Raw genomic sequence first — 23,047 nt, forward strand, 5'->3', positions numbered from 1 at the left:
CCTGACCAGACCTGGGCAAGGCCTCTGCCTTTCTTTGAGCCTCAGTTTCCTTTTCTGTAAAATGAAAGGTTGGACTTGATGGTCTCCACGGCCCTTCCAGTGCTAACGTTTTATGAGTCTGGGATTCCTGGCTGGATTCCTTGCAGCTCAGGCCATACTAGCTCTTCCTGGGCCAGGTCTGGCCCCTCCCGCTGGGCTCAGTGTCTCACAGTTGGCGCTGCTTCCCATAAATAAGAGAAAAAGAACAAGGGGGAAATATCCTCCTGAGAGACTGGGAGGGATCCCACGGCTGTTCTGGATGCTTTGAAGAACTTACAGTCATTAACCAGAGAGAGCTACCTGCCAAGTGAAGGATGGAAAGAACTGGACTAAGGGGAGAAATGAACTCACAAATCTTGGCTACATTCAAACTAAAAGGGCATCTCTGAATACTTAAAGCACTGACAATGTTATTGCAACAAGATGAGCCAGTTTCTTAAAGAACTGAAGACAGAATAAGCCGTGAAAGCTGGAATAGACCAGAGAACACAGGAAAAACCTGATGAACTATGCACCAACCAAAGTTGTTTACAATCTGGGAAAATGGTGCAATAAATGAAAGATAGCACAGACATATTGGCCTCTACCATTCCACCATAAACTCTTCTAGGCCAGGTGCTGTACCAGGAATCTATGCATCCCAGGAACCCTAAAGCATTAGGTTCAGAATCAGCTGACATTAACAGACCACCTACTATGTGACAGGCTGTTTCACACATTTTTATCCTATTTTAGAGATGAGAAGACAGTCTTTAGAGATCCAGTTTCTAGTTCTGTGTCTTCCACCATTAGCCATGTGAACCTGGTTAAATAGCTTCACCTGTCTAGGGGCTTGGCTACTTTATCTATAAAATGAGGAGCTGAATAAAGTTATAAAAGGTGGGCCTTGGGCTTCCCTGGTGGCACAGTGGTTGAGAGTCCGCCTGCCGATGCAGGGGACACGGGTTCATGCCCCGGTCCGGGAAGATCCCACATGCCGCGGAGCAGCTGGGCCCGTGAGCCATGGCCACTGAGCCTGTGCGTCCGGAGCCTGTGCTCCGCAACAGGAGAGGCCACAACAGTGAGAGGCCCGTGTACGGCAAAAAAAAAAAAAAAAGATGGGCCTTCCAGCTCAAGGATTCTGTAATTCATAAAGTTACCAAATACTTATTTTATATTCACCTAGAAAAGCATTCACACTGGACCAATTTAATTTGTTTATATTTCAGACCATTGGAACTCAACAGATTGCACCATGCTGAGCACATAATGTATGAATCTAAGAGAAAAAACAATTGTAGCTTTGGGCTTCAGTAGCTCTTCTGATTCCCTTCCACATGGTACTACCCAGGATCATCACATGTGGTTGAGAGTGTTGCATCCTGTATCAGGGCACCTGGCCAAGAGGGATGAAGAAGATGGGGCCAAATTTCAACCTGCCCTCTGGCATGAGCTTTGTGCTCATGAGGCTGAGTCCAAACCAAAGGTGCGTTATGGGTTTGTGGACGCCTCTGAACTATCCATCAATGCTGAAGGGAAGCTGTGAGCCAGACTGTGAAACAATGGCCAAGTTTGCATTGAAGTTGTTTTATATGCAGGACTTGTAATTTTACCTTTGCTCAAAACATTGTCAGACACCTCGTTTCACCTCTGGTCAGTTTATAAGACCCTCAATAAAACCAATCCTATCTTTCATAGTCACACATCAATACTGATCCAAACCACCATTAACCAGGATGCTTGAATGGACTGTTTTGAAAATTTCAATCCAAGCTCAAAGGATGAAGACATTTTGCATAATGGCAGCATGAACGGAAAACAGAGAGAGCCTTTTGAGATGATTCCTCAGAAAAAGAAAACCCTTATTTAGCTGCACATGTCCTGGTGTTTAAAATAAATCTATTTAATTACCTCACACTTACAAATCATGGCAACTACCAAATACTTGCCAAAATACAGAAAAACAAAAACTTTGGGAAAAATACTTGCTGGATCCCCATTCTGGGTTTCTAATGTGTTATCTTTACATGTGGACAATTCTTTGCCGCCATTATCAAGTCATTCATTTTGAGGCTCCTGATTTTTCTAGCAACAAATTAGATTTGCACTAGTTCACTCACAATGCTTTTCCTTTAAGTTGTGATCCACAACTACCAAGTCTAATCATTCTGGATTTCCTGGATCAGCCTCAATTTCAAATATTCTGCCCTTCTCTCCTCTCAATAAAAAGTTCCCAGCTTTTTGTTTGGAAAATATGGTTGCTACAATAATGGAATTACCCTCACAAAATATCAGTCATGCCAGTCCCACCATCATCACGGTGCCCATATTTGGTTTGTGGCCATCAGAAGAAGAACTGGCTGGTCCATCCAGGGCCTGAGACCATTTTCATGGCCTAATTGAAAAGAAAAATAATGCATTTGCTACCAAACAAGTTTTGGATTCACCGATTTAGAACTCAAATGAACTTTCCCCTTGTTCTGGAAGAGTCTTTCAAGGCTAAGGAATTACTATTTGATGGAAGGGTACACAATCTGGAAAAACTGAAGTCATGTGGCTTTCCCACTGCCAAACTCCTACATGCTGGCTCTCGAGACACATCCACACTCACTATTAAAGTTTCACCATTTATAATTTGGTGCTAAATCTTTCTGAAGCTAGGCTACTCAGCATGGTCTACTGAAAAAATTGATTCCTTATTCTATCAAAACATAGGGATAAGACCAACTAGGTGTCAGTGATAAAAGTTACCCAGTCTCAAGTTGAAGATGACGTTATTAAAACTAGGCTGGCACCATGAAAGGGAAACCAAAGGTCAGATTTCGGCAAGCAGGTTCCACACTCTATGCTTGCAGCATTTCTGAAAGGATACAGCTGATTCTGGTTTTGTTTTGCTGCGTCTGCAGTAGTTTTTGAGTCCCTTTTTCTCCAGGTACCTCACTCTGAATCCTCAGAGCATGGAGTAATAAAAGTTGTAACTGGGGGGAGATTTCATAACGTTGGCCAAGCACTTGAATACACAACGAACTCATTTTTTTTCTCCAGCCCCACAACCTTGTGAAGTAGGCGAAAACTTCATTTTAATGGTGTGATTATGGAAAGAAATGTTACTGAGTAATGTTTTTCATACTCAGGTCAGTTGCTCAGAATCTTTGAAGGGTCAGAGAAAACTTGAAATTAAAATGGAAAAATACTGAATTATGTTCCCGCTAGTTTTGGTTATTTCAGTGTGATCATGAATAAGCTATAGATTCTGAGTCAGATGTGTGCAGTTTGCTTTGGACTTTGTTCTTGCTTACTTACTTATAAAACTTTTAAAATGTCCTTCTAAATTACAGCAATTCAGTAAAAAATTCAAACCTTCGGGCTTGGTTTCTTCCCCCTTGCAGGCTGAGTCATAAAAAATAAATCTTAGCCATTTCAATAGCCAACACGCCCCTCACATTAAGAATTGGTATTGTTCCCCACGTCTCCCATTTCATCCAAAGGTCACACCCAACTCACATTTGAAGAAAGAAACAGCTCAAGGATTCATCCAGCTCAACATTTGCACATTTAATAAGAGAGCAGAACCTCTGCCAAGTTACCGGGGTGAGTTACATCAGAATCTTCCAGGGAAACTTCTGAGGAGCTGTTACGAGCATGGGTTATGGAGGTAGGCAGAGCTGGGTTCAAGTCCTGACACTGTGTGAGCTTGGTCCCGTTACTTATCATGAGCATGAAATGAGGATGTTCATAATATCAGTCTCGTAGACAGTTGCTGTCTACGAGAGGGAAAAGAGCAAAGACATCTGGGAAGCCCAGGGCCTGGCACCCTGTGAGAGCCCACTAAGTGCTCGCTGATGTACTGCTCCAGGCATTTCAGTGCTTAGCCAGTGATGAAGGAGCATCTCTCCTCTGTCCTGCCATTACTCCAAGTGTTTGAGTGACAAGTTTCTCTCCAAATCAAACCTCCAGGAGGTAGTTCTGGGTGAGGCAGAACACTCACCCCAAAATCCATGGCTGGGACTTAAATCAGCAAGTCATAGCCTGCTGGGGTTTTTAACAGGAAACATTAAGTTAATATCTGCAAATCATATACACAGTGTCTGACACGAAGTAGGCAATGAGTCCATGCCTGCCCTCGATTTCCTTTATACCCAAAGGAATTAAAATCCCAGGTCCTAAAGTGACTTGCTTAAGGTCACACAACCAGTTAATAGTAGAGCTGGAACTGGTACTTAGGTCTTTTTTGGGGGTGGGAAGGTGCTACCTCAGGTCTATTATTGAGAGTATTAAGGGGTCAGATGGTTTGAAGGAACTGGCCAAACACCTCCCAAACGCCAACAATGATCTCCTCAACTAACAAACATGGCATGCTGTCCCCATCGCTTTACCACCAACATCATCCCTGACCGTAACTGAGAAACAGAAGCTAGATCCCCTCTGGTCCATGACGGAAATCTGCCTGTACGGGCTGGGGGTTCTGAAGGGCAGGGACAGAGCTCCTGGGTCTTGACAGGAGGGGGCTTTCTTTCCTCCCTGGCCCATTGCGGATAACAGCAGAATCAGGTGTTCCCTTATAAACACAAAACATTTGGAAACTTTCTCAAAGGTCTTTACAGCCAGTTGAAATGGTGGGCCAGGAACAAGGAGGTCCAAACATGTCCCTTCTTTGTCTTTTTGGCAAAATCTGTGGAGGTGACAAGCATGGATCTCTGGGTCCACAGGACTGAAAAAGATCCTTTGAATATCAATGGAAAATTCTGATTCTGTCCTAGGCACTGCACTAAGGAACTGGTTCCAAGCTCTGAGGGTCAGGGGAAGGATAGCTAACAAGCTTGCACTGGGTCTGGGGAAGGAGAGAAGACACCGTAAGTGGGTGGAAACCGCCTTTATTCATTTATAATTCAGGGAGTCATTCAAGAAATACGTATTGAGTACTGACTGTCAGAGAAACTCTGTACTGGGATCCGTGGTAGGGGGAGGGGACTGGTAGTAAAGACCATGGAGAGAATGTGAAATCTAAGCTCAGGAAGGAAGGATGGGTAGGAATTCGCCAGGTAGAAAGGGGTGTTCTAAGCCAGGGGAAGGCAAACTTGCTGTAGAGGACCAGATCATAAATATTTTAGTCTTTGCAGGCCATACAGTCTGGATTGCAGCTACTCAACTCTGCTGTTACAGGGAGAAATCAGCTGTAAACAACACATAAAGGAACAGGTGTGACTGTGTTCCAATAACTTTCATTGGTGAAGAGTAAAATTTGAATTTCTTATAACTTTCACGTTATGAAATATTATTATTCTTGTGATTTTTTTGAACCCTTTAAAAATGAGGAACCAGGGCTTCCCTGGTGGCACAGTGGTTGAGAGTCCGCCTGCCGATGCAGGGGACGTGGGTTTGTGCCCCGGTCCGGGAAGATCCCACGTGCCGCAGAGTGGCTGGGCCCATGAGCCATGGCCGCTGAGCCTGTGCGTCCGGAGCCTGTGCTCCGTAACGGGAGAGCTCACAACAGCGAGAGGTCCGCGTACCGCAAGAAAAAATAAAATAAAATAAAAATAAAAATGAGGAACCATTCTTAACTTATATTTTAAGAATATCTGTATTAAGGTATATGGGTGTTTAGTCAAGGCCATTCCTGAACTAGGAAGATAATACGCATTTCTAAAGCAAAGATACTCTTAGACCCTCATACCCAAGGCTGGAACTAGGGTGAGACAAGTAAGCTGCCTAGGGCTCAAAATTTAAGGAGGCGCTCACTGATAAGTACAGGGTTGGCACTTGCAAGACCCTGCCTCCTTAAATTTTGCACCCTAGGCACCTGCTTGTCTCAGCCCAGGCCTGGCCCTGCTGCACCTGTGCATGATGGAGCATGTTACTATGAAGTGGTGACATCCTCCTCAATGCCTCCCTGTGATGCACAAGTTTGCAGGAAACAATCTGGTTCCCAGCCACTGCTCTGTGGAGCAGAATTTGGATAATTAGAAAAATGACCTATATGCATGATAAAAAGCTTGGGCAGAAGAGGAAGGAGAAACTAAGCAGACTGGAGTTTGGAGAGAATTGTGGGGAGAAGGAAGATAGAAAGTTTTACTTGAAAGTTGTTGCTGGTCGGGTAGTGTAAGAAAGACTAAGAATGAGATCAATATCCAAAGGAAAGGTTTAACAAGATTCACTGTGCATTAAAATTGGAAGCCTTCTTTGCTGCCCTCTTGACTTCCATTCATTATATCTATACCTATACATGTATCTAGCTATATATTGCAAATCACAATCTGATAATGGACTTATATCCAAAATACGTAAAGAATTCAAAAATTAAAAAAATATTTTTTTAAATGGGCACAGGATTTGAATAGGCATTTCTCCAAAGATGCATACATGGTCAACAAGCACATGAAAAGATGTTCAACATCACTGGCCATCAGGAAAATGCAAATCAAAACCACAATGAGATATCATTTCATACCCCCTAGGATGGCTATAAGCAAAAAGATGGACACTAAGAAATGTTGGTCAGAACGTGGAGGAATTAGAACGCTTGCACATTGCTGGTGGGAATGTAAAAAGCTGCAGCTGCTTTGGAAAAAGGTCTGGCAGTTCCTCAAAAAGCTAAGAACAATTATATGACCCAGCAATTCCACTCCTAGGTATACACTCAAGAAAATATATGTCTACATGAAAACCTGTACACGAAAGTTCACAGCCAAAAAGCAGAAAAAAAAACAATGTCCAGCAACTGATGAATGGATAAAGAAAATGTGGTATATTCATACAATGGAATATCATTCAGCAGAAAAAACTCACATGGTACTAATACATGCTATGAACTTGGAACCCTGAAAATATTATGCTCAGTGAAAGAAGCCAGTCACAAAAGACTACATACTATATGAGTCCATTCATATGAAGGTCCAGAATAGGGAAATCTATAGACATGGAAAGTAGATTAGTGGATGCTTAGGGCTGGGGGAGGGGGGAAGGGGTGGAGAGAATGGAGGGTGATAGCTAAAGGGTACGGGGTTTTTTCTGAGGTGATAAAAATGTTCTAAAATTGTGGAGATGATTGCATACATATGTGAATATACCCCAAACCACTGGATTATATACTTTAAATAGGTAAACTGTATGCTATGTGAATTGTATCTCAATAAAGCCATTTTAAAAAGGAAAAAAAAATCAAAGCATTTCTCCTTCCCTCCAAGGAGGTCTATTGGGTTTCAACGTATGGGCTCTCCTTGAAGATCATTGTGTCCTTGTGTTGCTGAAGGCAGAGGTGGTTTTCTGCTGAGTTCTTTCTGAGGATTTGAGGGGTGATGGCCTGAATGAGAGGGAAGGGGTTGGGGTTCAAGGGCTGAGTGATGGGGTTAGGGATTTGGATAACTGAGCTCTGTTAAGACGCTTGTTTAACCTGAGGCTCTGAATGTATCCAGGGCCGCTGCTACAACAAAAAACTACTGCATGGGGCTCTTCAGGGTCAGAAAATGACCCTAGCACCATTGTCCGAGAAGAGGTTTTCAGGGAAGATCCTGCCTGAGCCATGAGTTAGTCTAGTCATGGAGGGTCAGGGGACGGTCACCACCCCCTCCCCCCACTGCCAAAAATGCTTCAGTCCTTGAGTGTTGAATCCGCATCACTCCAGGAGGCCTATAAGCCCTAAGGGGACTGCTGTACTTGAGTCAGCTCCCGGGGGAGGTAGGGAGGGGCGGTGGGGGGGGAAGAGGGCCACTTCATCACTCATGACTATGGGGAAGTCATTCTATGGGCAGCCTGAGTTCCTCCTGTGTAAAAAATGCACAGTGTGGGTTAGATCAGGCCTCCATCTGATGCTCTTATCTTTGCCCACGGGTTCTGATTCTTTTCAGGCCACATTTTAACCACAGCCCATTTCCAGGGATGGGGCAGGCCTCTCCAGCTGCTAATTCTCATTATGCAGGACATCTGGGGAAAAGGAAGAACACGAAAAACATCCTAATCTGATTGTGTCCCAAAGCTAACATAAGAATAACAGTTTATAGCAAATCTTAAAAAAAAAAAAAAAGAGTAACAGTGGCCATGAATACATTCACCTTAAACTACGGCCCAGGGTCAGTGTTTTTCATTCCTTTTTTTTTTGTTTCTCTTTTATTGCCAAATCCTAGCCAAAGAGCTGGTGTGACTACCGAGATGTGGAAGTAAATTCATTCTAAACGGCCCCAATGCAGCTAATAAGTGAAAGCTGTCCTATTGACAGCCCATCACATTTTCCACTGATGCACTAGATGTGACTAAACTGCACAGGGGCTGGCCGGGAACTGGATTCCCTTTCACTGTGCTCAGCAGGAAGGGGCCAGCATCGTCCTATACCCATGTCATGACCCTGACATAACCCTTAGTAATGGAAGAGGAGGCCTGGCATGTCCCCAAGCACAGGCTTTCAGCTTACCTGGGCACCCTGTGAAATTTTAATTATTTCAAGGTCCAACTGTACCCAAGTTGCAGGGAGACCAAATTTCCAGATAAGAAAACAAGACATGTTGCTATTTCAACTGCCATCTATTACAACACTGGACAGCAGGGCTCAATGGATATTTGATCATCCATAACAGTTACAACTTAGAAGATGAATTTATTATCGGTTGGTCCCTTTACACATAATAGAGAAAATAAAGAATCCAGGACATATGTGCTGACAAAGGCATTTATGTTAAACACGCGAATATTTTTCACTGCCTCTTAAGTTTAATTTTCTCTGCTAGAGAACAGAATAAAATGTGAAGGAGAAAGACACATTTTAGAAGGCAGAAAGCAGAACAGGGAATAGCAACATAGAAGCTGGTTTTTAATTTAGTTTTCCTAGTCTGATTTCTAAAAAGTAAAACTTCATTTTTTCTATTTTGTTGTATATATTCTTTCACGGTAAATCCTCTTGTGGATCAAGGCAGGGAAACAAATGAAGCAATAAAACAGGACCTGGTGGGCTGTCTGCCCTGCCACCTTCACATTCTCCATGTTTCATCATTCAGTGCACGGAGAACTAGGTTACATGAGTGATTCCAGCAGACGCAGGATCCTCCTGTACTTCATATTCAGAATAACTCTAGGTACTTAAAACTCCCCAAAATTCGGGCAAGGGGAGAATTTTTTTTTAAAGGAAAAGCACCTTTAACCAACATTTAACCTGGAGACTTTAGCCACTTGCCAAAATATGCCGTCTTGTTGAGCCAATAAACTGAAAGCAGGCAAGGGGGGTTGTAACTGAATAAGGGGTAGGTTTTAATTTTTTACAGGCAGGAGGAGGAAGATACCAATATGGTTAGTCAGTCAGCAAGCATTAATCCTCATTAATGTCTCCCATTCAAATCCATTCTTCCCTGCACAGCTGTGCAAACATAAATTAATTGGGTTATCTTGACGAAGGCATTCAAGAAAAAAATTTTTAATGTGAGGCAAAGGAACTAATTGGACAAATAACACATACTCTAAACGTGTGGGAGGGATTAAGCAAGCTACCACATCATAGATGGAAGGACATACCTTCAAATGCATACCACGGTAAACATCCCTGTGCGAGAAGGCACCAAAGAGTAGAAGGAGGTGGGGACAGTTCATGACAAAGCGCAAGATAACAGCCCCCAGGCACCGTGCAGAGGACTTTATGGTAGCATTTCATTTAATCCCCCAAGAACCATTATTCCCAGTTTACCTTTAAGGCAATTAGGGACAAGGAGGTTAAACAACTTGCCCAAGGTCACATGGCCAGTAGGTGTTGGAGTCAAAGTCACAATTTCAATTCAGGGCGACTGACTCCAGAGACCATGATTGTAAGCATGGCATTGTCCTGTTTTCTTAATACTTGGCATCGTGCTTGCACTATGGAGAGTATACAAAAGGTAGGGCCATTTCTTGACCTTAATAAACTTACAATCTGATTGGAGAGCTAGGACGGACACATGAAATAATCGAAGAACAGGAACAGGAGAATAACCTTGGGGGTCTGTAGTTTTTTTAGGTGGAGGATGGAATTTACAGGAGCAGGGGGAAAGGAGCTATAATTCATCTGTGCAACTTTTGAGAAGGATTTCCACCAGACTCAAACTAAAGAATGAGATGCAGAGACACTATGATACTTCAGAAAATACTGATTCATTCCTGCCATGTTTGAGTGTTCAAAAAAGGCTCTCCCTTTCAGAAATTACCCTTAAGAAAGGATAGGAGAATAAGCAACAATGTCATACTTGTATAGCACAAGGAACTATATTCAGTATCTTTAATGGAAAAGAATATGAAAAATAATATATATATATAAATAAAACAATCACTTTGCTGTGCACCAGAAACTAACACAACATTGTAAATTAACTACAAAAAAAAAGAAAGAACGAACAAATGAATGAACAGGAGGACAATTGGCCCATCCCCCAGCTTCATCTTTGGGGTTAATAAAAATGGCCACAGCCTCCAGGAAGCCCAGACAGAGAGAAGGAGAGAGAAGTTCCTGAGGTTTACTCTGCAGGAGGTGTGGCAGGCTCTCCCAGCCTCCAGAGACTAAGAAGCAGGAAAAAGATGATTTGCATCATCTCTTTGGTTCTTTTCTTTGGAAATTACCCATCCCAAGGCCTCTGACAGACAGAAAGGGACAGGTTTGAGCTAGGGACCAGTGAACATTCTCAGAAGAAGTGGCAGGGCTCCAGAAACTGGAGGAATGAATAAAGGCATGCCAAAAATTATTCTGAAATTGACATCAGATTCATGACCCTCATGACTGTATAAGTGTGTGGGGAACTCTGATAATGGTTTCAAGCCATCTACTTCCATTTACTTTGCTGTATTTAAATTTCTGTTGTGTTCTTAATGTTCAATTTCAAGTGTACATGGATTTTAAAATCAATGCATTTTTAAGTGGGTTGACATGTTGCCATCAGCAGCAGTTTCATGGTCAGCACTGGACAAGTCACCATAGTGCAGGCAGGACACACATGCCTGGAATGAGCTTTTTTCTCCTGGGTGGACAAAATTCTGTCAGAAGAGCTGGGGAGCATGTGGGTAGCTCACACCAACTCTTGACTCAGGTTTCATGAGGCACCAGATGAAGATTCAAAACCAAATCCCTTGACACTTGCCGGGTTGAACTGCCCATCAAATGTACAGAGAGAAGGGCCTGCAAGCTGTCACTTTTCAGGCAGGCTCCCAGGGCAGCCCTGACACTCCTGAGAACCAGAGCCGGGTCAGGGAATTTAGGGCAGAGCAAATATTCCCGAAATGTCCTGACCAAAAAGCAAAAAGCTCAGTTTAAGCTCCTGGTCAGTGGTTCTCAACTCCATAGAATCATAGAACCACCAGGGGAACTTAGAGAAATTATTCATGCTGTGCCCTACCCCAGTGATTCTGATTCAGAGGGTCTGGGGTGGAGCCTGGACATTGATTCTAACACATAACCAGGGTCAGAGCCACCGTGTGGAACACGAGAAGTCTGAGATACTATGAGCATTAGTAAGTGGGGCTACTCAATCAACATACTGTGAAAAGAACAGAATTCTTTCGTTCCTTTGAAAACTTAATCTAAATTTTATATCTTTCTTGATCTCGAGAAACTAAGAGTGTGAGTTGCCTGGATAACAGGTCCTAGTTATACCACTTACTAGCTAAGTGACTGTGGGCAAGGTACAGAATTTCCTTGAGACTCCGTTTTCTTAGCAATACAATGGGGTTAATAATCAGACCATATCAGAAGGTAGTTGAGATGACTGCATGAAATCAAGTATGTAAGTTATTTGGCCCAATGCCTGGCACATGTAAAATGCACAATAAACATTAGCTCCCATGGTTGATGATGATTAAAATAAAAATATACTAGTCATATTTCAATAAAAGGGATGTTCTAGACCAGGTTTTATTTACTGGGCCAGGTTTTAAGGAACTGTGTAAAACTGAAATGCAAGAGTTATAGAAAGGGCTCTTCCATGAAGATCAGTTGAAGGAAGTAGGGCTATTTAGCCAGAGAAGGGAAAAACCGAGATGATACATGGTGCTGGCTTCCGATGCAAGGATCAGGTCCAAGAGTGGGCAGCTAATTGTGTGCATTTCTAAAGCAGGAATCTTAACTTAAACAGGGGGAACTGTGGATAGAACTCAGAGAGCCCAGAAAGTTGGATGAAAAAGAATTTTTTTATTAATCTCAAATAGAAATTTAGAATTTCCTTCAATTATGAATGTAAGCAACAAACTTCAGTAATACTGGCAGTACCTGTGATTTTTGTCACCAACAGAAACCACAGGTATTTCCATATATTATAGTCACGGAAGAGACCTAAAATAGTATTTACAATTAGGGTGACCAACTGCCCTGGTTTGCCCAAGACTGAGTGGCTTCCCAGAGCATGGGACTTGCAGTGCTAAAACTGGGAAAGCCCCAGGTAAACCATTCCCTACTAACATTCATCCTACTTTGAAACTATGATTGTTATCACATTGCTAGATGCTATTATTGCATTATGCCATTACGGTACTCTGCTATATTACAATTTCAAAATTATCTTGATAAATGTATATCCACATAATCTGTGTCTTTTATGATCCTTTGTACTTCGTTTGATGCATTTAAAAGTGCTCTTCTCAGTTTAAAGACTTTACCAAATTGCCAAAAGGGCCTATGGCATAAAAAGGGTGAAGGGGGAAGAAACTGGGAGCATTGGCTAGAAAACGGAGGAAAACAGATTTAAGTTCCTTTAGGCCTTGCAACCTAAGAGCAAACAATGAGCTACATGGTAGAAGAGGACGGAAGCATATATCTCCAAAGGACACAACTAGACAATCAGTTGAGGGAGCCCTTTTCCCACTCTCAGTTGTCTCCATCTTATAATCCTGTGTACAGTAACCAGGGGCTCTCCCTAATTTCTCCTATCCTGATGATGTATGTATGTGTATTTTGTTACTTATATTGTTGTGGCATTAACACAATCTTGATAGCTGTCAATTCCAGTATCTGTTAGGTCTACTAGTTTCCAAAAATTACAAATGCTTCCTCTAAGAGTCATTTGCCAGAACTGAAAATTTCCCATGAATTAAGACAACGGAGATTTGGATTTTTAAAAACTCAACTTTAAAGAATTGATCAAAAGAAACTTTAACTCTTACCGGATACCACTGGGCTTCTGACGGACATTGGCCCCCATCTTGCCTCGTCACCACTGTTGACAGCCGTACCATGACTCTCCCACAAGGCAGTAAGAGACCGTTTCTCTTCCGATCAACGTGACTCCAAGCCCCCAGCCCAATGTGACCGGAAGGCAGAGTTCTCACAATTGCCCTTGTCCCAGTGTATACAGATTTCTTTACTTCCCTGTCATTTTTACAAAATCTCCTCACTAGCCAAGTGGACCGCTCCTTCTTGCTTTTGAATAAATCTTCTTCTGCATCTTCACAATTATCAGGGAAGTCCTCAAAATGGCTCAGAAAGGTCTTGGCAGGTGGACTGTCCATAAAATCCTCCCCGCAAAAGCTGTCACTTGAACATACTACATCGGCCTTCGGGCAAGAGCCTTCAAAGCACAAGTATTTGTCATTCAAGGGGTCACAAGGATCATACTGCAGCTGCCTATTCTTACTGTCACAGTTACTTGCCAATTCCATCAGTTTACAAGTATACGCCATGTAATTGTTCTTTTGTTCCCCACCAACAGCAGGTAGTACACAGTTTCCACAATCATCCAAAATCAAGTTATCCGACAGGGGACAGAAAGTGTCTGACATTCTTCTGTCAACTTCATACTGAAAGTGAAATACCGCCATGTTGCTGTCAGGGTGTGCCCTGCCCGTCTCTAAGATGGCTGATTGAGCTCCTAATGGACTAATAATGCCCGCGGGAGGTCCATCTATTTCCAGTTGAATTCCAGGGAACACCTTTCTTTCCAGTGAAGAAGGGATTCCAGTTTCCAAACACAGGCCTTCCTCTGTGGTAGAATCACACGTTTCATAAAACTGGCTCTGAGGAAGGCCACACTGATGGTTTTTCAGCATGTTGTTGCAGTTAACGTTAAGGTTTTTCACAGAGTCTGGTAAGCTTTTCTCCCAGCACTCTTCATTACTGTTCTCATCACTCGTTATTTTCTCCCTTGCTACTGAGAGAATCTGGGGCAAGTTGCTTCCAGAAGGTTCTTCTGTAAGTTTGGTCAGTTGTGAGATGGTATGAGAAGTCTCCCCGCTCTGCCTGACAGGATGCGTCTTTGGAACACTGATGTCCGAGACCTTATCGTTACTTTCATCTACAGCCGACTGAGCAGATACCACTTTTCGCTGAGTCACAGGTCTGAGGACAGAAGCTGCCATTTCTTCAGAAGTCATCGTGACCAATGAGCAGGCTTTAGCTACCGCTGTTTCTCCCCGTTTGTGATCATGTCAAAATGTTAATAAAACTATGGGTTATTAAAATAATCTCAGGTGTATAAGCCCTCTGAGAAACAAAGTGACAATTCCTTCATTTAGGTGCATTAAGAGCCACATAAATTTCCCCAGTTATCACTTCCTACCATGTGCAGTATGCTCTTCGAGATCAAGGTTTTAAGGCGGTAGATCAATTTTCTTTCTTTGGTCGTTTGAAGCAATTCTTTCGAAGACTTTTATTCGACATTGCATTCTGTAACCTCTGATTCATCACTGGCTTACAATGATTTAAAAATCCAGTTCGAATGTATCCTGTGAGAAAAAGGGATAATGTCAAACACTGTGGCACTAAACAGATTTTCAAACATGAACTCATAATTCTAAGCTAAGGCAAACTACGAATCCATTTTGAGTAAGGAGTTTTGCAATCAGAAGTTGGTATCATTTTTCTGATTCAGTATTTCAGAACTTCTGTTTCCAGTCAGAATGGAGTAACAGAGACCAGATTTATCTTCCTTCCTTAAACAACTGAAAAAAAATCAGAAAAAAATAATGAAATAATGGTTTTCAGATATTGAACAACAGGCAACATAGAACAATGATCCCTGAAAGAAGAAAAAAACAAATAAGGTGAGCTCTATAAATGCCCTAGCTTATAGCTTAAGAGTTTTTAGGCTACCGGGGAGGGAGGTGGGACCCAGATGAAACCCAACAGCGTGTCTAATTTAAAGAGAAGTAGTTGAGAATTCAAAGAGGCCAAGGAAGTTAGAGAAAGAAGACACATGAAGTAGAGAGGAGCAAAGATAAGGATGATAGCAGGCTTCTCATAGAAACAATGCAAGCCAGAAGACAGTGGAGTAAACCTTTAAAGTACTGGGGGGAAAAAATACATATATATATATATATACACATATATATACTGCTTACTTAGACTTCTATACTCAGCAAAAATCTTTTGAAAACAAAAATGAAATAAGGACTTTTTAGACATATAACACTGGAAGAATTCATCACTAGCAAACTTACATATAAGAAATGGTAAAAGAAGTCCTTTAGGCAGAAGGAAAATGATACCTGATAGAAATCTGAATCTATAAAAAGAAATAAAGAGTATGAAAAATGTTAAATATGTGGATAAATACAATTTTTTCTTACTTTTTAAATAACTTAAGATAACTGACCATTTAAAGCAAAAATAGTAACAAGGCATTGTGGAGTTACTAACAAATGCAGAAGTGAAATATATGACAATAATAGCACAAAGGTCAAGAGAGAGGAAATGGAAATATATTGTTATAAGATTATTTTCTACATGAATCGGGATAACATTACTTAAAGTCAGGTTGTCATAAGCTAAAGATGTATACTATAAGCCCCAGTGCAACCACTTCAAGAAAAAAATATAGGAAATAAGTAAAGATATTAGAATCTTAAAATTTTTTTCAAATAATAAAAAAGAAGGCAGAAAAAAGGAAAAGGTGAACAAAGAACAGATGCAACAAATGGGAGACAAATGATAGATTTAAACCTTTCAAAGAACATCTTTGGGCAGTGTTTCTAATTTTTTCCCATAAAGTATATACATTTTTAACTCCCTCTGTTTCATTTGAATAAATTATTCAGTTGAATGTCAACTGACATAAACATTTTCAATTTGTGAAAGACATTATTTAAAAAAATAATTTAGCCTATTTTATTCTCCAAATTATTGAACCCTGCTCTCTGCTGGGAACCGTGTAATGGGCTAGAAAGCCAGGACCTGCTTGCAAGTCTATTAAGGAGAGACAATTGAACAGATTTCAGTCCAATGTGGCAAGTGCAATTATAAAGGATATTCAAGGCACTCTGGGCCCATAGGGTGCCCATCACAAGTATACTGTTCCTTTATAGGTAAAGCTGTTCTTCCCAAGGCAACTGATGGCATTCAGGCTCTGCTGTCAACAGCAGATTCACCCTGTCTTTGCTCTTTGCTACACAGATGTCCCTCTTCTCCTTGCTTCCTCCTTTTCCGCTCTTCCCTTCTTCTCTTACATATATGTCTCCTCAAGCAAGGACAGTCACAAACTCTCACCTGCTTTCAGCACATGCAGGTCTTCACAACTACCTTGAAGATCAGAGGACACCCTATCGATCATATACATCACAAGGAACAAACCAACCCACCCAGAGCAGCAACGTCCTAATACAACATCCTAACCCTTTCCACCTTTTGTGTCTTCCTTCCAACTTGGTTTCTTTTTTATTTTCTTTGGAAAATGCCTCTCTTATTTTTGTAGATATATGCTCAGTATAAAACAATTCAAACAATGCAGAAAAACACACACATTTTTTTTTTACCTTAACACAAATTCCACCACCCAGAGATAACCATGATTAATACTATGAGGAACCTCCTTACAGAATGCTCCCTATGTATTAACATACAGAGGTATAAGTATATAATTACACAAATACCAGATCATACTGTACATGCTGTTTTATACCTGCTTTTAAAAATTCAAAACATGAACAACTTTTCATGTCAAGAACTATACTGAATACTTTAATGGCTTACGGCACCAGCTTTCAATATCTTTGCTCCATTTTTTAGAGGAATGTAATTTTTCAAGCCAAAGCCTTCAGATTGACAGTTCATCCATCCTTTCTAACCCGTGAGGAAGGTAATTCAAGGTAGGTGCTGCTTAAGTCCTGTTCTAAGCATTTTATAATTCTTATCTCATGTAATTCTCACTCAACTCTACCAGATACTGTGATGGTTTTAAAATATGTCCACAAATTCTGTGATACTCTTCCTTTCAAAATGTGGAGACTGATTCCCCTTTCCTTGAATGTGGGCTCTACTTAGTGACGTCCTTCTAACACAGACAATGACATGGAAGTAACAGTGTATGACTTCTGAGAATAGCTCATAAAAGTCATCGGAGTTCCTTCTTGGCTCTTCCTCTCTTGCTTTCTCTGGGGGATATCAGCTACCATGTCATAAGGAGAGTTCCCTGTGGCAAGAACTGAAGCCTCCTGCCAACGGCTACTTGAGTGAGCCACCTTGGAAAGTGATCCTCCAACCTCAGTCAAGGCTCCACATGAAGGCAGCCTTACTCGACTTCTTGACTGTAACCTCACCAGTGACCCAGAGCCAGAAGCACTCACCTGAGCCCTTTCCAAATTCCTGCCCCACAGAAACTGTGAGATAATAAATGTTCATTGTTTTGAGGCATTAAGTTTTAAGTTTTGAGGCATTAAGTTTTGGGGATAATTCATTGCACAGCAATAAGTAACTAATATAGATGAGTTCCATCATTATCCACGTGTGAGAGATTAAAAACCCAAGCAGAGAAAAGCTAAGTCACTTGCCAAAGATCACACGGCTGGAAAATGGTAAAGTCAGGATTCAAATCCAAGAAGGCTGACTCTAGAACCTACGCTCTTCTCCATAGTTATGCTGCTTTCTTTGCTATCTAGTCTAAAACCCCACAGGTTTGAATTTCTGATGTCCCCTGGCTACAGAGATCGATGGCTCCTGGGAGAATCCTCTTTTATTTGCATTTGTCTCTGGAAGAGGCTGAGGTTTCTGTTTTGCCTCCAGGTGTAACCAGGACTGAGCAACATCCCAGGAAAATGACTCCCTGGAGCACTGACTTGGCTCCAGCTCACGTCATTCCTTTATTCGACAAATATTTATTGAGTACAAAATTAAACGAGGCAAGGATGTGCCCCTGATTTCCTTACAAGTTAATGCTTCATCGGTTAAGATACAGTGCAAATAAGGTGATGATGATCTGGGTTAACACAGAGGAAGAGCATCTAAATCAGATGGTGGGCACAAGGTGGGAGTGACTGCAGGAAGTATTTCTTGGAAAAGATGATGACCGAGCTGAGGTATGAAAGACAAAACGGAGTTAGCTAGAAAAGAGGTGTACGGACTTTTACGAGAAGAGCAATTGTGGACTCTCCTAGAGAGAAATAGAAAGACACTGCCGCCTGGCAATTCCGGCAAATATTTTAACCACTTTGCGGTTTGATTTCCTCTCCTGTAAAATTGAAATAAAATCACCTACTCCATAAAACTGTGAAGGAAATGTTCTGAAAACCAAAAGTTCAGTGCAAATGTTTGTTATTCTATGCCTTGTAAATGTCTTGATGAGAGAAGATGACCAGAGTTTAGCAACTCTGTTGTATTTGTGACATGGTGTTGAATTACTTTTGCCAGATTCACACATTCCACTCCTCAGGTCCAGTCAAATTTGAATTTCTATTCTATAACTGGGATTGACTCCCTGAATCTCAGCTGCATGACCACAGCTGGTTATATGATCAATCTCGAACTGCCCTTACCACATCTATAACATTGGAGTGAAACATACATGTTGCAAATGTCAGCAGTGCCTGGCCCATCAGTAAATGTTAATTTTCTACCTATCTCCTCTAGGTTGTCTTTGAGGGAAGTTGGGTTTGGTTAGAGTTATAGTTAGCATTAGACTGTTAACTGAAGAAAAGCTGAAGTCCGAATGAAGATCAGAGTCTAACAGATCTGAAAAAGAAAGGGATGGAAAAAAGGATTCTTCATTTCTTAATGTGCACAGGTTTGTGGGGAAGATTGGAGAAGGGCCAGCCTGGGAGAGGTCAAACAATATGTGAGTTAAGAATATGGCAGAACAAGAGAAGACTTGTCAAGGTAGCGTTTCCAAGCTAGAGATGAATTGGGAGAGATAATGTGTCAAGGGAAATGACTGGCCAGGAAGTAAAGTTATGGAGACGCAGGGGGTGCTAGAAATCCTAGCCAATCCTAGCTAGAAATTCTAGCCAAATCTTGTAGTAAGACAAGAAAAAGAAATGAAAGGTATAAGAAGAATCAGGAGTGTCACAGAGTAAGTTTTCAGCTTCAGAGTAGGGGAATATCAGTCATAAATAACCTTGTTGGTAAGTTTCCATGGGCTAAATCAGGGGGCTAGCAAACTATAGCACCAGGCCAAAATCTGGCCTGCTATCTGTTTTTGTAAACAAAATTTTATAGGGACACAGTCGTGGCCATTCATTTATATAATGTCCACGGCTACTTTCACATTACAGTGGTAGAGTTGAGAAATTGTGACAGAGACCATGTGACCTGCAAAGCCAGAAATATTTACCATCTAGCCCTTTACAGAAAAAGTTTGTCAAACTACACACTAAATAAATGAGTTAACAAAATGCCTGTTTAGAGCCAGAAAACTAAGCGTGAGGCTTATTAGCCATTTTCATGTATTTGAAGAACTGAAATGAGGAAAAAGGCTTGTTTCATAGTTTCAAAAGGTAAGATCAGGGCCAAAACAAATGAATTATTGGGGAGGCATGCTTTGGCTTAGTTTGATAAATAATTCCCTAACTTTTAGAGCTGTTCCACAAAGGACAGGCTATCTTGGACAGCAGTCTTCTCCTCATTGTTGATAGAAAGATTTAAACAGGAGAGGTATGATATCCAGCATAGTAGGTATTCAATGTCTGTTGAACAAATAATAGAGTGAATGAATGACTGCCTATAATGTTTAATTATAAAAACAATGGCTAATACTTATTAAGCATGTATTGTATGTCAGGCATGTTCTAAGCACAGTGTACGTATTATCTCATTTCATCTTCATCTTTTTTTTTTTTTAACATCTTTATTGGGGTATAATTGCTTTACAATGGTGTGTTAGTTTCTGCTTTATAACAAAGTGAATCAGTCATACATAAACATATGTTCCCATATGTCTTCCCTCTTGCGTCTCCCTCCCTCCCACCCTCCCTATCCCACCCCTCCAGGCTGTCACAAAGCACCGAGCCAATATCCCTGTGCCATGCGGCTGCTTCCCACTAGCTATCTACCTTACTACGTTTGTTAGTGTGTATATGCCCATGACTCTCTCTCGCCCTGTCACAGCTCACCCTTCCCCCTCCCCATAAACTCAAGTCCGTTCTCTAGGAGGTCTGCGTCTTTATTCCTGCTTTACCCCTAAGTTCTTCATGACATTTTTTTTCTTAACATCTTCATCTTTTATCTCATAAAATTATCAGTAGGGTGACAGAGACTTGCTAATTGTCCCCCCAAATCTGTTCTCATTTTCCTCAATAATAGAACTTCTGAATTTTAGTGAAATTTAGTGGCCATCCCTTTATTAGCCTCCCCTACAGCTAGATGTAGTAATACAAGTAAGTTAGTGCTAATTAGATATAAGCAAAATGGTTTGCTACTTATGGACAGTGTCCTTGAAGGGAGAGAGTGTGCCCTTCTCTTCCTCCTCTTTCTCCCTTCTGCTGGCTGCAGGGAAGGCATGATGGCTGGAGCTAAAGCAGCCATATCAGACTGTGAGGTAAACATGAGAATAGATGCCTTGCATAGCAAAGAAACAAGATAGAAGCCACTGTGCCTGTTTCCTAGATTTGGAAGAGAGAAAAATAAAATGCTATCTTCTTTAAGCTACCACTATTTTAGGTTTTCTGTCACAGGCATCCAGATCTGTTCCTAACTAATAAAGGTGAGTACTATTGTCGTCCCCATTTTATGAATGAGGCTCAGAGTATTTGAGTCACTTATGTAAGAGTACAGAGGAGTGTAACAAGGAAGCTATATAGAAAATTCCTGCATTGGAGGGAAAGTTATAGTCCCTAATTCCTACTACATCTCCAAGTTTATGCTCTTAAACCAGACGGAATGCTTTGCGTCATACAAAATAGTAAAATTAGAAAAATATTAAATACAAGCATATTGTCTTTTCTAACTGTAGGTGTTGGAAGGAGGTGGAGTATGACAACAACAACAAAAACTAATCTACTAGACAACTGTCAATTATTTATTAAGTACCTGTTATATTCCACAGGGCTCAGAAAGCAAGATGGCCAAGGACCAGGGGATCAGTAAAGCTCTGATGGAGGGAGATTTGAGCTGGAACTTTACAAAGAGGTAGCGATTATTTTTATCCATATTCGGGTAGAACGAGCATTGTAAAGAAAGTTGAAGAAAATATAATGCATAACCGTGAATTCATCTGAAGCTCGTAGGAGAACATTTCAACTAATCAAAGAAACTGAAAATTGCGCAGTAATTTCACCATCATGGAAGAGAAATACTAGGGTAACCAACAAAGTTGGTAACAGAATAGTTCTATTTGCATCTTAACTTACAGGATTTTATAGAGTCCCTTTGAGTATCATGTGTATGACAGACAAACAACCATGCCACAGTTATTTACTTACGCATGCTCTTCTCCAAAGTCCACTCAGCAAAGAGATTAAAGAAAATATTATGTCTGCACAACCCTTTCCTCCCTTTCTCCCAACCACAGGCACGTGGAGTGCACGGTTGTAGGTGTTTGCACACACCCACACCCAAACTGCATGATATGAGTCAGTCTTCACTCTTTCTTCTCCGGTGAATGTCTGCTGTTCCAGCCTCTCCTGACCTCCTTTCTCTGAACTATGATGACAGAAATTCCTTACGTCACAAAGAAACAAAGATTTTAAAACACTCCCAAAAGGCACTGGTGTACCCATCCAGATCATTTTCCAAGACCCCAACGACTTAACCCTTTGTGACTTCTACTCTCTTTATTAGAAAAGTTTCAGAGTTTGATGCTAGACTTATGACCCAGAAAACTCAGAGAGACCTTAATCTTTCTACTCTGTGTACACTGGATATCAGGAGTTGATTTGATAGGTTACACAAATAAATATTTTTGAATGAATACATTGATAGGGCTGCCGATACAGTAACATGGAGGATCACAAAAAAAGTTTGTCTATGCAGGTTAATTCTCAATTGTAAAACTCCCAAGGAAAGGAAATCCTCACTGTAAATACAGTCTCCAGTCAGCTTGCAAACTGCCCCTTCTCTCCCTATTGCTCTCCCAGAAATACGGGGATACAGACATTAGTAGAATGTAACTTTAAGCCAAGAGCGGAGGCAAATAGGATTATGGTGTTGACACTCACAGGACGTATGCACACAGAGATTCATGTTTTTGATAAGATGATGAGAAGAGAGAAAAGTGGGCAGTAGAAGATGGTATTTGACCCTCCATGATTTAGTCCCAATCGATTTTTTCCAGTTTCATCTCTGACCAATACCCTCAAGGAAAAGATATCCTGTCACACTGTTCTTTTGCCCTTTATTGAACCAACCTAGCACTTGATGCCTCTTGCATTTCCCTTACTACTGTCTTCTAAGTTAACTAAGACTCCATCACCCAGCTTAAACAGCATCTCCTCTCTATAGCCCTCTCTGATGCTCACTTGTCAGCATTAATTGCTCTCATCTGTGTTTCCCATAGTTCTTCCCACATCTCACCATAGCATGTCACGGCACACTATATTGTAGTTATTGATAATGTAGGACCCCTGCATGGACTGAGAGCTTTTTAAAAACAAAGACCTTGCATCTTCAAACTTAAGGAGTTTTATAGAGACCCTGCACCCCACATTCCTGGCTTATACCTAGGCATATACTTGGTCTCAAAAGGCATTTGACTCTCTCCTTCCTTTCCACGGCTATTTGAGCCCAATCCTTGCCCCTTATAACCCATTAGAACTTAAGAGATTCCAGTCTCCCAAATTCTAACCTTTTCCTCTTTCAATCCATCCCATACAATTTTTAGAAAAATCTTCCCCAAACACTATTCTCATCCTTTCATCCACATCAGTTGAGAAGGAACAGAGCGTCACATTATTTAGTGTG

The 23,047-nt window shown here is 41.3% G+C and overlaps 1 protein-coding gene across 7 annotated transcripts in view; it reads right to left on the reverse strand.

Annotated features, from left to right (window-relative positions):
- PLCE1 (phospholipase C epsilon 1) overlaps window positions 1–23,047 on the reverse strand; it is a 317,272-nt gene that overhangs the window by 261,696 nt on the left and 32,529 nt on the right. For all 7 annotated transcript variants that reach the window (XR_013824311.1, XM_079900336.1, XM_079900337.1 and 4 more), the window contains one exon: window positions 13,114–14,670. Coding sequence is in view for 6 of the 7 variants with exons in the window: in XM_079900336.1 (XP_079756462.1) it covers window positions 13,114–14,319 (1,206 nt within the window). In the remaining variant the exon portion in view is untranslated. The remainder of the gene's footprint in view (window positions 1–13,113; window positions 14,671–23,047) is intronic.

The sequence above is a fragment of the Stenella coeruleoalba genome, assembly GCF_951394435.1.
Source record: "Stenella coeruleoalba genome assembly, chromosome: 16".
Taxonomy (NCBI): Eukaryota; Metazoa; Chordata; class Mammalia; order Artiodactyla; family Delphinidae; genus Stenella; species Stenella coeruleoalba.